Raw genomic sequence first — 13,691 nt, 5'->3', positions numbered from 1 at the left:
GGTTAATTATTTGATGTTCATATCTGTATACTTACGAATTAAGCTAAACAGTACAGTAATTTCATGTAAAATTTTACTGTAAATTGATCTCACCTGTATCTTTCACATTGGCTTTTAAAACACTATCAGGTGTCTTCCATTAAAAAACAACAAAACACTTCGCTCAACTATTCATCTCTCTCATATTCTACTCTATCTTTATTCTAAACTTGACAGCCAAAATTGTCTGTATTCTCTGTAATCTCTCCTTAGGCATCCCATTCACATTCCTGGCTTCAGCTATCACCAGCATGCTAGTTCTTATTTTAGCCTAGCTATCTTCTCTGAGTTTAAGCTCACACATCTAAATACTTACATGAAAAGTCTTGGACATCTCAAACATGTTCATATTCAACATAACCAAAAGCAAACTCATCATCTGCCTTCCCCAGCCCCCTCCCAACCCATCGTCTTCCATCTTCCAGTGTTCTCCATCTCAGGGACTGGGATCCACCTACACCTATTCAGTTACAAAAGACAGAAACATATTCATGGGACTTCTCTGGTCGTCCAGTGGTTAGGACTTGGTGCTTTCACTGCAGAGCACAGGTTATATTTCATCTGTCAGCCAGCATTCAGAGGACACCCCTGCATGGGACTACCCCAGAGAAGCCTCCTATGCTCTCACAGCCCTGTCTTGACATACCTTTCCTTGCTAGTCTTGTGCCTGGAGTTTCTCAAGTATTAGGCTGGCCAAAAAGTTCCAGATGGTAACCTCTTCAAGTTCCTACTCATTACTGTATCCTCAGCATCCAGCACAAAGTCTGGCATGGCCTCAATATGCATTTGATGAATAAAGGAATGTAGTTGTCAGAGAACTGTAAAGTATCATTTATATCACAAAGTATCAATGTAAAATGAAATGATGCTTCCTTCACTGCAGAAACTAACAATTTGGAGATAAAATTAACATAATAAAAAGTCAGCACTTGATGTTACTTCTGTTTCATTTCCTTGTTAGAAACAACCAAGGGGATTTCTTCTCTGCTAACAGGACATACCTTGCCAATAAAAACTTCCAGGGCCTCCAACTATAAGATCTCCATTCTACAAAACAGAAACAGCAACAACAATTGAAAAACTGAGATTTTTTTTTAAAGGGTGAGAAATCACTGTTCATAAGCATTGCCCAGACAATTTGCATACACAAAGTAATTTTTAAAAGAGGCCCTTATATCTGAGTCATGCAAGTCATTTTCTTTCCTTTTATAGTTTTGTTATTTATGTGTTATCACATTAAATAATTTTAATTAGATTCAATTAGGTAAGTAAAACTTTCTCCCCTGAGAATACATATATTCAGGCTTTTGGCACTGCCTCAGGTAAGCAAAGGGCTTTCCTGGTGTCTCAGATGGTAAAAAAATCTTCCTGCAATGTGGAAGACCTGGGTACGATTCCTGGGTTGGAAAGATCCCCTGGAGAAGGAATTGACAACCCACTCCAGTATTCTTGCCTGGAGAATTCCATGGACAGAGGAGTCTGGCGGGCTACAGTCCTTGGGGTTACAAAAGAGTCGGACACGACTGAAACAACTAACACTTTCAGGTAAGCAAAAGATCTACATGTTTCATGATGCACAGTTCTGCAGACATGGTCTTTCGAGACTATAGCAATGAAAAGAAAAATTGGTTCCTGTTTATTTCAAGGTCACAGTAATGCCTATCTTTCCCTGCTGCTGCTGCTGCTAAGTCACTTCAGTCGTGTCCGACTCTGTGTGACCCCATAGACGTCAGCCCACCAGGCTCTCCTGCCCCTGGGATTCTCCAGGGAAGAACACTGGAGTGGGTTGCCATTTCCTTCTCCAATGCAGGAAAGTGAAAAGTGAAAGTGAAGTCGCTCAGTCATGTCAGACTCTTAGCGACCCCATGGACTGCAGCCTACCAGGTTCCTCCATCCATGGGATTTTCCAGGCAAGAGTACTGGAGTAGGGTGCCATTGACCCATCCTTTCCCAAGAGAGACTGTCAGAACTCCAGATAAAAATTTTCCGTTTTACTTATCACCCCACCTTCCATATCCTGCATCCTTAACTTTCAGTGGGGAAAAACACACAAGACAAAGAAAGTAAGATTTTAGATGTTGAGATTTGTATTTTTTTCAAAACCACGGCATCTTTGCCTCCAATATTCTTACTAGATATCTCTGTTTTTAATTTTGTGAAAGGATATGTGAATTTTAACAGTAATGTGAAATCTAATCATCCAATTACAGCTGAGATAAAAATTATAGATTCTTGTGATCTTTTTAGAAACATATTTCTTTACTAAGTTTTTGCAATTTTCATTTAAAAACAGGCTGTTGTTTTTCAACCTGTGTATTTCTTTTCTATTAATAGATTATCACATGCATAGATTATTATAATGCATATTATTATAATGCATAGATTATTACAAACAAAAAAATTTAAAGAAATTGCCAAAACAGGTTTAGCTATATACCTAAATGTTCCTTTGATGGTGGCAGTTATTAGGGGGTAGATAGAAGTGGGAATGAGAGGCAGAGGGTAAAAAAAAAAAATCAAACAGATAAAATAAATTTTAGAAGCTATAAGACCAAAAGAATTTACCTTATAAAAATCCAGACTAAATCCTGCTTGGCAGTAACCCTGGCCTTCAGGATCAGCATTGCCTGGAATGATCAAAAGATACAAATATATAATGCTATCATTCCCAAGATATATTTTTAATAATTAAATTTTAATATATTTTATATTTTTAATAACAAGGATACTCTCTTGTTTTCCCGATAGACTTCTAAATTTAAAATGTATGTGTTCTATTACTTATTTTAAAAATTTATTCTAAGTAATTTCTTAAAGAGTTTAATCTGTTTTCTTATCCCAAATGGCGCTGTCATTTTATACTAAGATCAATAGGAATAATGTTCCTCGAAGTTATGATACTAGGTTTTACAACTCATGTTTATTTGAAGAAATAATATGTCCCTCTCTCAATTATGTTCCAAGTTTCCCAAATGGCAGTAATGTATTTCTAGGGCACCCATGTGTTCTGACTGAAGCAATGCTACAAGAAAAAGAGAGCTAAATTGGCTCACGTGGGTGGATACTTTCTGTCGGGAGCACTGATGAGAGTTTTAATTTTCATGATCTCTCATACAAAATGAACTTCAAATTATTCTATGATCATTAGGTAAATTTGGACATTGAATTTCTGATCACAAGGCATCTCACAGGGACACTAGGGTTCACAAAAGAGAACACTCTCTAGCAATGGCTTATTTTATACTCTCTGCAATGCAATTCACTAAGTGAATGTACAATTGGATTTTATTACACAGCTTTTTAAACCATAAGCAGGTCAACATGTGGATTCCAAGCATATTAGAATCCTGGGACATCAGAATGAAGAATGTACTACTTGTCAATCGCACTTTAAAAGACCATCTACAATTTCTCAGGCACTTAAATTAAAACCAAAATACAGTTCAGTGGAAGGAATCTCAGTTATTATACTGTTAGATTCAAACATGAAAATAATTACCCCTTTCTTATCAAGAATACTCCTGAATGGAAACTAAAATAAGAGGGCAGGAAAGGAAATGCATATCATCACAGGAAGAATTTATAGGCCGGACATGTGCTTGTTGCAGACGATTTCTGAAATGGATCTGGCCTTTGCAGCTTTTCCTAGAATGTCTTCTGTTTTTTCTTTTCTTTGGTTAGTTCTTAGCTAATTTTAGCACTGTCAACAGCCATTCTTTCCAGATGCTCCCTTTATATTTTAAAATACTTTTTACCTCATATACTCTATTGTGCTTTTTTTTTTTTTGCGATCTGTTTTTAATTCAAATGTCAATTGATGTTTTGTGGGCTCTTTTAGGCTAAGTTCTATTTTTCCAGCTTTGCTGAGGTATATTTAATATACAAAAATGCACATCTTAATGTGTACATTTTGATGAGTTTAGACACATGCCTGATAGCACGATACCACTACCACAATCAAGGGAATAAACATATTCATTACCTCCAAAAGTTTCCTGTGCACCCCCTGCCAAACAGCTATTGCTTTTTTGTTTGTTTTTTTCTGGTGAAAACAGTTAACAGATCTATCCTTATAACAGATGTTTACTGCACAGTACCTTATAATATATTTTATTTTATAACTATATTTCTGGTTCATAATTATGAATGTTACAGAGTTCCTTAAAGTCTCATCTGTATAACCTCAAATGTCCAGGTACCATTCTTCTAGAAGTCCATGTGTGTAAATACTTGTATGTACTCAGAAATATAGATGAATACATGATATATGATTATGTAAACACACGTGTAATCTTGACTATATTTAAGAAATAAATTTTAATGCATAAACCTTTTTAGAAATCCTTTTGAAAATCAACTCTGATTTTTTCAATATTGTAAATTATTCAGAAAGGAAGAAACAAGACATTCTTTGAAATCACTTTGCTTCAAAACAGGAAACTAAAAAAATTGGAAAAAGAAAAATTTTTCACAAAATTGATTAAGAAAATAACTAACTTCAAATGCTGAAGTGGTGATTATGATAGACATGGGAGGTTATTTCCTCTGTAAAGTAAGTTTTTCCTCTTAGAATTATAGTTTATGAGAGCTGAAGGAATCTTTCTTCCCAGAACTTCAGAGCATCTGTGAACTTGACAATTATGTCCCAGAGTAAACTCAGGAATTCAGGGAATGATGCTCTCATGTGTTTGCTTTCCAAGGAGATTGGAAGGGTGTATGTAAACTATCACCACCTGAATTATGAATGACCGTAAAGTGACAGGCATGTCATTAATATGAATGAGCGGAATACCACCCAAAATGCTCAAAGTGTCAGTAACGGGCCTTTGTGGTGTGAAATGAACATGAGTGGCTTCTTGGAATCCTCTTTTGAAAGTAATATTTCTGTTCTGTGATACTGACCACACACTCATGAACAAGCTGCTTTGTGTTAATGAACTGTGAACTCTTCAGAGAACACAGGAAGTGGGCTCCTTGGGTGCCTTTGAAGAGGAAGTACTCCCAGTAAGAGAGAGATTAGGAGGATGTGAACACTGGAGCTGTGTGCTAGAGAGGAAAGAATTCCTGGCCATTTGTTTGGTTATTCTTCAATTCAACATAAACTTCACTACTACTTTTGTCAAGCTATTCTTTGCTTTAGGAAAGTAAGTGCTAAATAAATTGGCAACATAATGTGCCCATGTAATTCAAAATGCATGCATACTATATTTTTAGATAATAATTCAAACTGCCCCTGAAACTCTTATCCCACAAGTTTAGATGTCTTGTGCAGTATTTTAATCTGAGCTTTCCCATCAGGTGGGCAGTCAGATAAAAGGCAGAACAAGAAGCAGTAACAAGTTTTCTAAACAGTCATCCTTGATGGTGGTTGGAATAAGGTATATCATCCAGGCAGGAGGCATGCAAAGGATGGACTTGTCATTTCAGCCATAAGAGTTTACTGCTATGGGGAGGTATTTTTAGTAAATCATGAGAAATATGATATGGATAGGTGTAAAAATTGATGAAACAAGTTCAGGTTTGAATCTAAGCTCTATCATTAATTGTATGAATAAATTCAGAATTTATCGCTCTACCTGACTTTCATCTTAAGCATAATAATACAGTAAGTCCCCTACATCCAAGAAGTTCAGTTCTCAGTGTTGGTAAGCCCAATTTGTTTGTAAGATGTAAGTCCAACAAAGACAGCCTAGATACTGAACTAAGACAATCGGCTATATAATACTGCACTGTCATAGGTTTATAAAACTTTTCACACGAATAACACGTAAAAAAAAAACACAGAAAATCAAACATTTTTAATCTAACAATGCAGCAGTACCAGCTACACCATCACTGCTTTTACACTTGCTTCCAGACATCCTGGGCTTGACATAAAGGCACTGTACTACTGTACTGTACTGTACTGTACAGTAGACAAAAGCACAGCCACTCGCAGAGCACGCGTGCATGTGCCAATGCATGCCAGACGTGTGACCTAACTTACATGACTGGACGTGCGAACCCACATTCGCATTTTAGGAAGTCTGCAACTTGAAGGTTCATATGTAGGGGACTTACTACAGTGACCTCTTATTGAACCCAGGGGCACAACACCTTGAGCGGAAGGTGACACGAAATATCCCTCTTAATGACTGTTGCCTGTGCTTGGAAAGCCCTGCTTTCCTGCTGTCATAACTGCTAAGAGAAGCCCTTCCCACTGGCCTGTCCAAACAGGCTCCTCTCCCCACCCAGGCATGTCCCTCCCTACTCTCTTGCTTTGCTATATTTTTCTCTGTAGCAGTTTTCACTACCTGATGTTTTATTAGAAACATTTATTTTAAAAATTTTTTGTTGAGATATAATTGATTTAACATAATATTAGTCCAAAGTGTACAACAACAATAATATGGATATACTGTGAAACGATTACTGTGGTAAATACAGTTAACGTCCACCACCACATACAGTTTTATAAAGCTCTTAAGATCTGCTCTCATAGCAACTTTCAACTGTACAATATGGGATCATTGACTATAGTTACATCCCCAGGATATATCTTGTAACTGGAAGTTTGTGCTTTGTGACCACCCATTTAGCCCACACCCCTACCTTGTCAACCACCAATTTGTACTCTTTTTTTTGTGAGTTTGTGTTTTTTTTTTTTTAAGATTCTGCATATGATATCATACAGAGTGTTTTTCTTTCTCTATCTGACTTATTTCACTGAGTGTAATGCCCATGCATGTTGTCATCAATGGCAAGATTTTATTATTATTTTTTATGGCTGAATAATATTCCATTGTGTATATACCTATATCCAATTTCTATTCCACATTTCCTTTATCCACTCATCCACTGATGGACACTTTGGTGGTTTCCATGTCTTGGCTATTGTAAATAATGCTGCAATGGACATGTGGGTACAGATACCCTTTCGAGACAGTGATTTCATTTCTTTTGGATAAATACCTAGAAGTCAAATTGCTGGACCTGAACTTAATTACACATATGCTATCTCTCTTCTGAACTAGAATATGTTTTTTGAAGGCAGAGATTTGCTTTCTCTTATTCTCTGCTTTATTCCCTTAATAGTAGACTAATTAGTGCTCATAATTGAGACCACAGACATCATTGAATTCATTACCTATAGATATCATTGAGTCTATTACCTGTGAGCAATACCTCTTTTAAAGCCATTCAAAATAAAATTCTGAGTTGACTGATTATTCAATTCAGCTGACACTTGCCAAGATGTGAGAAAGTGCCTGGTTTATTTCAGTATTTTAAAACAGGAAGTTATAATCTTCTTCTTACCAAAATCCTCACCACAAGCCCCCAGAATTAAGTATTTCATTCCCAGACCTTTTGATTTCTACATTTTAGAGGCCTCTTTAAGAACCTTCTAATATCCCTGATCCATTCTTTACTTCACTGTTTGATCTCTGATATCAATTTGCTCATTATCTCGCTAAATTAATCTTGAAATTTAGAAATATTCACATGAAATAGGTAAACTTTACTTATAGTTTTGGGAATCTAATTTGGGTTGAGTTTTTTTAAATCAATATCCTGAAATCAGTCATCAGAATGTTCTTTTCAATAACATTTGTTTCTCTAACATGGTCTTGTGAATTATCAAGAATAAGAATAAAAATGCATTGGTTTCTTGCTGATAAACCCCAATGCTCTACATGACAGGAAAGTAGAAGAATTCACAAAAGGACTCTGAGTAGATCCATGAATCCAGAGTGCTGTCCCAAGGTGCTTGTGTGATATTCCCAAAAGAAGTGGTTGAATAGCGGTGCTCCAAAGATGGCGCTTACAGGCTTGCTTTAAAGGATACTTCACCAGAAGATTCCCAGAACTGCCAGATGAGACGTGGACTCCAAATGCACAGAATATTTTGAAAAATGGGATTAAACACATAAAGAAGGAAGGTATATCATGCTGACAACCAGAGTACACAGATGCTAAAGAACACAACAGCCAGTGAGAACACAGGCTGGATGGAGACCTGTTCACGCGCCTCTAGGCCCAACCATGCTAACTAACACCATTCCTGCAATTAGCAAGTGGACAGTTAGTATTTTTCAAATGCAGAGTGAGTTTTGAATACAGACGGAGAGCTTAAGGCCTAAAATAAGGAGCCAATCAATTTGACTGCAGAATAATTAGAAACAGAAATTTTCTAAAATACAGAAGAGGATCAGCAGGATTCCATGTTCTGGTTCTCATGTCACAGCAAGGCCTCCTGTAAGACTGTCAGTCTTTTACGCTATTGCTTTTTTCCTTAGCAATGGTGTTTTGGGATCACCTGCATTGGCTACTGCAGAAAAACTAGTGAGCTAAGTTCAGTTTCAAGAATAAAAATAACTTACTGTTCCGACAAGGAGAGTACTCAGCATATGCACTGAAATTCTGAATTGCTACATAGCAAGTGCCAACTGGGTCCTTTTCTGGTGCTGGTTTAAGAGTTCTCCAGTGATATAATGGAGCACAAGCCTGTGAAACATCAAAGACAATAAATATTTTTTTATGTAGATTCCACATACTAAGGACCTAAATTTGTAACAAACCATGCTAAATTATTAGATGACTTAACTGGCCTCCAGTATGCTAATGAGTACCTTGGTAGTCAGAATTAATTAAACTTCCTAAGTCAATTTCTCAACATTAATACACCATAGAATTGGAACAAATTAAGCATATACAAAAGAATGAGATTTTTGTCCCACAGGATTTTAAATCAAATAAAAGTAGCCTGACAAAAGTAAATATTTATGAAAGGTAAAGGACTCATATGTTCTTTTTTTTTTAATTGGATCTGCATAAAAGCAAATGACCATTTAAACAGCAAATGAATTAGTGCAATGTCTTAAAATGAGAACTAGTTCCTTTCTTTGTCTAATTTTTACTTGAAGAAAACTCTTTTCAAATCAAAATATGATGAGCTTATAAACCTATGTTTTGTGGATTCCCCTGGTTTATCAGTGAGGGTGTATCTGATTATTTTTTTTTAAACAATGACTTACATTTGGACTGATACCCCCTTATCACAGTGGGCTTATTTTTCATTTAATGATTTTTATTCATGACGAAACAAAAGTAATGGTAAGAAAAATATGATTCTTGAGTGAAATCCTCTGGTTGCTTTTTCAGAAGCTTGGATTATAACAACAGCATGATATTTTGAAAGATTATCAGATATAAAAGATGATACATGAAATCCTCTTTAATCAGAGAACACTGTGCTAGGAACAAGAGAAGCAATAAAAACACATGCACCTTTTTGACTTCTGTTTTGCTAGCTTGTGTTCTTTTCTGAATATTCAAGAGCTCACTTCTAAGGATACAGAAATACATATTTTTCTAGAATATGGAACCACTAGCTTCTCTCCAAATTTGATGACATCACACTTGAACAATGCCAGAAAATGGAAAGCAGATCCCAATTTTAAAGTCTTTTCATGATTCCAAACACATCCTTGGTAATCAGTCTAATGTGTAACGACTTCTAGTAAAGATTTTACAAAGTAAAATCTACTTTACAAAGTAGCACCCTTCTTACTTGAGAATATAAATTATCTTTGCTCAAAAACTTAAGTTTGGGGGTTTTGTTTTTTGTCTCCTTCTAGATTGTAATGTCTTGGCCAATACTGAAAAACTCGCTGACTCATCTAAGTTTCTTAACTTAGGGCTCTATTAGTGATCTGAGAAGGTATATGGTTAAGACATTTAACATAATGAAAGTGAAAGTGAAGTCACTCAGTCGTGTCCAACCCTTTGCTACCCCATGGACTGTAGCCTACCAGGCTCCTCCATCCATGGGATTTTCCAGGCAAGAATACTGGAGTGGGTTGCCATTTCCTTTTCCAGGGGATCTTCCCAACCCAGGGATTGAACCCAGGTCTCCTGCATTGCTGGCAGATGCTTTAACCTCTGCACCACCAGGGAAGCCCAGGTGTATTTAACGTAATGTGCTAAAAAGGAGTTTGAACAGGGAAAGCACTACCTATATGACTCACTATAAGCCAATTCGCCTCACTTTCCACATCACCCTAGAATATTTCAATGCCATGAAAATTCTTTCCAGTGTTTGCCTGCTTTCTGTCCTAAAAAGTTATCTTTTTTATACCAGCTCAGTTTCACACAGATGTGAAGCACAATGATATGATAATATTTGGGCTTTGACCCAGACTTAACATGTACACATATGATTCCTCAATACTCAAAACTATACTTCTGTTCATAGCAATTTGATGTCCTAATAATTGTCACATAGGTAGAACTTAATTCTTTATTAAAACTGAAAAGGGACTTTATAGTATTCTATTTTCCTATCACATAATTTTGAAATTGCAAGCATGCTCTCAAATTAAACATTTTTATTATGAACATGGTGTGTCATTTATATTTTCAGTGATTCTGAAGACTTCTACAAATATTGAATAAATGCATAATACTGTTACAGATAAATTTTGAAGACTTAAAGTCAATACGGTATCCAAAGAGTTTTTTTTAACCCCAAGTAGTTATAGATGGAATTAGCTTTTCAATAGTTATTCACATACATTGTAAGTCACTAAAGGATTAAAGAGTTTGCTCTTTTTTTTAAACCAATTTTGGAATTTGAGAACTATATTAAAGCAAATAACAATTCTACAGAGAACCTACTGTAAATGCTATATTTGTAACTGAAGAGGGTTATCTATATTTGATACCTATTTTATGTCAAATAAAGCAAAGCATTTTCTTTAGATACTTATTCTTATTAAATCATAATTCAAAGAGCTTTAAATCCTAAAAGCCAAAGTTATTGCTTAATTTTGTAAGTAGGGCCAACAATAAAAAATTTCCCCAACAAAATATATTTTCAGATCAGCTTAATATCATCCTTTCTCAATAAATTAGACATGTATTATCACTTGTAACTACAGAGAAGAGAATCATAAAGTCACAGCATTTTAAAGCCAAAAGATCTCTATCTTGGAGTGAGAAATCTTTAAAAAGTATCAGTGAACTCAGAGAACCATGCAATTGGTAGTTATGTATTTTTATATATTTATTTTAATACAAGGATAATTACAATATTGTGATGGTTTTTGCCATACATGGTATGGTACTGGCACAAAAACAGAAATACAGATCAATGGAATAAAATAGAAAGCCTGGAGATAAATCCACGCACCTATAAGGTGTTCACCTTATCTTTCACAAAGGAGGCAAAAATATACAACGGAGAAAGGACAGTCTCTTCAACAAGTGGTGCTGGGAGAACTGGTCAACTATGTGTAATAGAATGAAATTAGAACACTTTCTAACAGCATATACAAAATAAGCTCCAAATGAATTTAAAGACCTAAACATAAGACCAGAAACTATAAAACTCTTAGAGGAAAACATAGGCAGAACACTCTGTGACATAAATCACAGTAGGATCCTCTATGGTAGCTGTATTTTTAAAGAAAACTTTCTGATAGTTCTAAAGAGGATCAATGATATCACAGGAGATTAAAACAATCCTAATAGTAGTAATACTATTTTTCAGGTCAAATTTCTATCAGCCTTTTAAATCAATCTTAAGCAATAAAATATTTACCTTTTTAGGATTTAGCTTTTATTTTTCTATCTTCCTTATTAGTTTTTGAAATGTTTGAAAAGATCGACCCAATTTTCTGGAAAACCAGGCTTCCTATTGCTTTAAACACTAAAATAGATTCTTTAATTTTAAGCACTAATATTTTTGGTAATGCTGATAAGCTTATCTTTGAAAATCTGATATGTTCTTACATGAATGGATTTTTGTACATACGAGTTTTAAAACATGTCAGTGTACGTATTACTCCAGAGCAGCCCCAACAGCACCCAGCGATACTCACCACCACTTTTCCTTTGTGAGTTCTCACTGTGGCTCCAAACCACTGATTCGATTTAAACTCTATAGGTTCCTTGGTTCCATTTACTCTTATCTTTCTGTTGTCTGGCAAGGAGGACATATAGATCGTTAATCATTTGTAAAACTTGGCAGCCAGGTAAAATATGTGATAATGAATCTGCCCATTAAAAAACAATTTTCATACACATAGTTGGGGGGGCTCTATTTGATTAAGTCTAAGCTAGACCTTTCACTTAGAAAAATACCAGTCAAATGGAAATACATATTTGAACATGACAGTTCACAACTTAAAGCATTTTTTAAAATAACTTACATTTTCAAGGATAAGGATACTGCAAACTTGATGTAGACTCTGACAGTCTGGAATCTACACTTTGGTCATTGATTTGTATCAGATGAAAGACCAAACATTCATAACTACTCTGAGGAATTCCAAATCTTTTCTGAAAGTAAAACTACCTGGAATCCCCTTGGTCTAGGAAGCACAGCTTTCTAGGCATGGCTTAGTTGGAAACTTGAAGGACTCCAGGTTCCCGGTTTTTAACTGAGTAACATATGTCTATGCAGCCACAGAAAATAACACCTCAACACAGCTTTATCCACACTTGGCAGATGTCAGCACGAGGGGACCATCTGAGTAAAAACTCAACCCAATTATGACACACTTCGGGTCTTAATAAAAAGCAAATATCTTTTCTTTCACTCCTGTTGCCAATCGACATATTTCCCACATGGTTCTAACCACATGGTTCTAACTGAACTTCCTCAGTAATGGCTAATGAATTTCAAAAAGACATTTATACTAGAGCATCTTATAGTGTGTGTTCTCTTTGGTATGCATTTTGCTTTTCCTTCCTCGACTCTATAATGAATGCATTACAAATGAACTTTTAACTTCTATTAAGTGAGGCCAAAGTATAAATGTAATTAACATTCTGTTGAGTTTACATATGATTACAGACTTTTCAAACAAAGAAACTACATATATATATATATATATATATATATATATATTTAGATCTTAACCAAAAATTGATACTTTGATATGTCAGAAGAAAATTGTGAATTTCCTTCTTTAAAATATTATGCTTTAGACGTTTCTGAACTTTTAAAAAATAAAAATCAAGTTCTGGAAATCCTCATCTAAAATGCACCCAACAGGTAAAGACCTGGAGCATCTTACAGATTAGAGTATAACGTTGAAAACATAAACATTTCTGGGACTTCCCTGGTGGTCCAGTGGTTAAGAATCCTCCTTGCAATACAGGAGATGCAGGTTTGATCTCTGGTCAGGGAACTAAGATCCCACATGCCATGGAGGAAACAAGCCTGAGTGCCACAACGACTGAACCTGCGTGTCTGAACACTGAACAACTAGAGAATCTGTGCACCTCAACAAAAGATCCCGCATGTCGCAATGAAGATCCAATGCAACCAAATAAATATTATAAAAAGAAAATATAAACATTTCTATTTGTGTCTAGGCAAGAAAGATCATCCCTGGAGAAGGGAATGGCTAACCACTCCAGTATTCTTGCCTGGAGAATTCCATGGAGAGAGGAAGCCTGATGGGCTACAATAGTCCATGGGGTTGCAAAGTCAGACACAACTGAGTGACTTTCACTATCAGACCATTTTTCTAGATTCCACATATATGTATTAGTATAGGATACTTATTCTTCTCTTTCTGATGCCTTGATCTGCAGACAGTGACCTTTCTGACCTTCCCAGCCCCAGTCTTTCCAATCATCCAACATATACTTCTCAGTCTGCA

The 13,691-nt window shown here is 35.7% G+C and overlaps 1 protein-coding gene across 3 annotated transcripts in view; it reads right to left on the bottom strand.

Annotated features, from left to right (window-relative positions):
* ITGA8 (integrin subunit alpha 8) overlaps window positions 1-13,691 on the bottom strand; it is a 191,024-nt gene that overhangs the window by 150,554 nt on the left and 26,779 nt on the right. For all 3 annotated transcript variants that reach the window (XM_025264358.3, XM_025264359.3, XR_006544619.2), the window contains exons 3-6: window positions 11,901-12,001; window positions 8,400-8,523; window positions 2,605-2,666; window positions 1,041-1,086 (exon numbers count right to left, since the gene is read on the bottom strand). In XM_025264358.3, the coding sequence (XP_025120143.3) occupies window positions 1,041-1,086; window positions 2,605-2,666; window positions 8,400-8,523; window positions 11,901-12,001 (333 nt within the window). The remainder of the gene's footprint in view (window positions 1-1,040; window positions 1,087-2,604; window positions 2,667-8,399; window positions 8,524-11,900; window positions 12,002-13,691) is intronic.

The sequence above is a fragment of the Bubalus bubalis genome, chromosome 14 (assembly GCF_019923935.1).
Source record: "Bubalus bubalis isolate 160015118507 breed Murrah chromosome 14, NDDB_SH_1, whole genome shotgun sequence".
NCBI lineage: Eukaryota > Metazoa > Chordata > Mammalia > Artiodactyla > Bovidae > Bubalus > Bubalus bubalis.
Note: the sequence above shows the minus strand (reverse complement) of the source record. Positions and strands in the feature narration are given on the sequence as shown.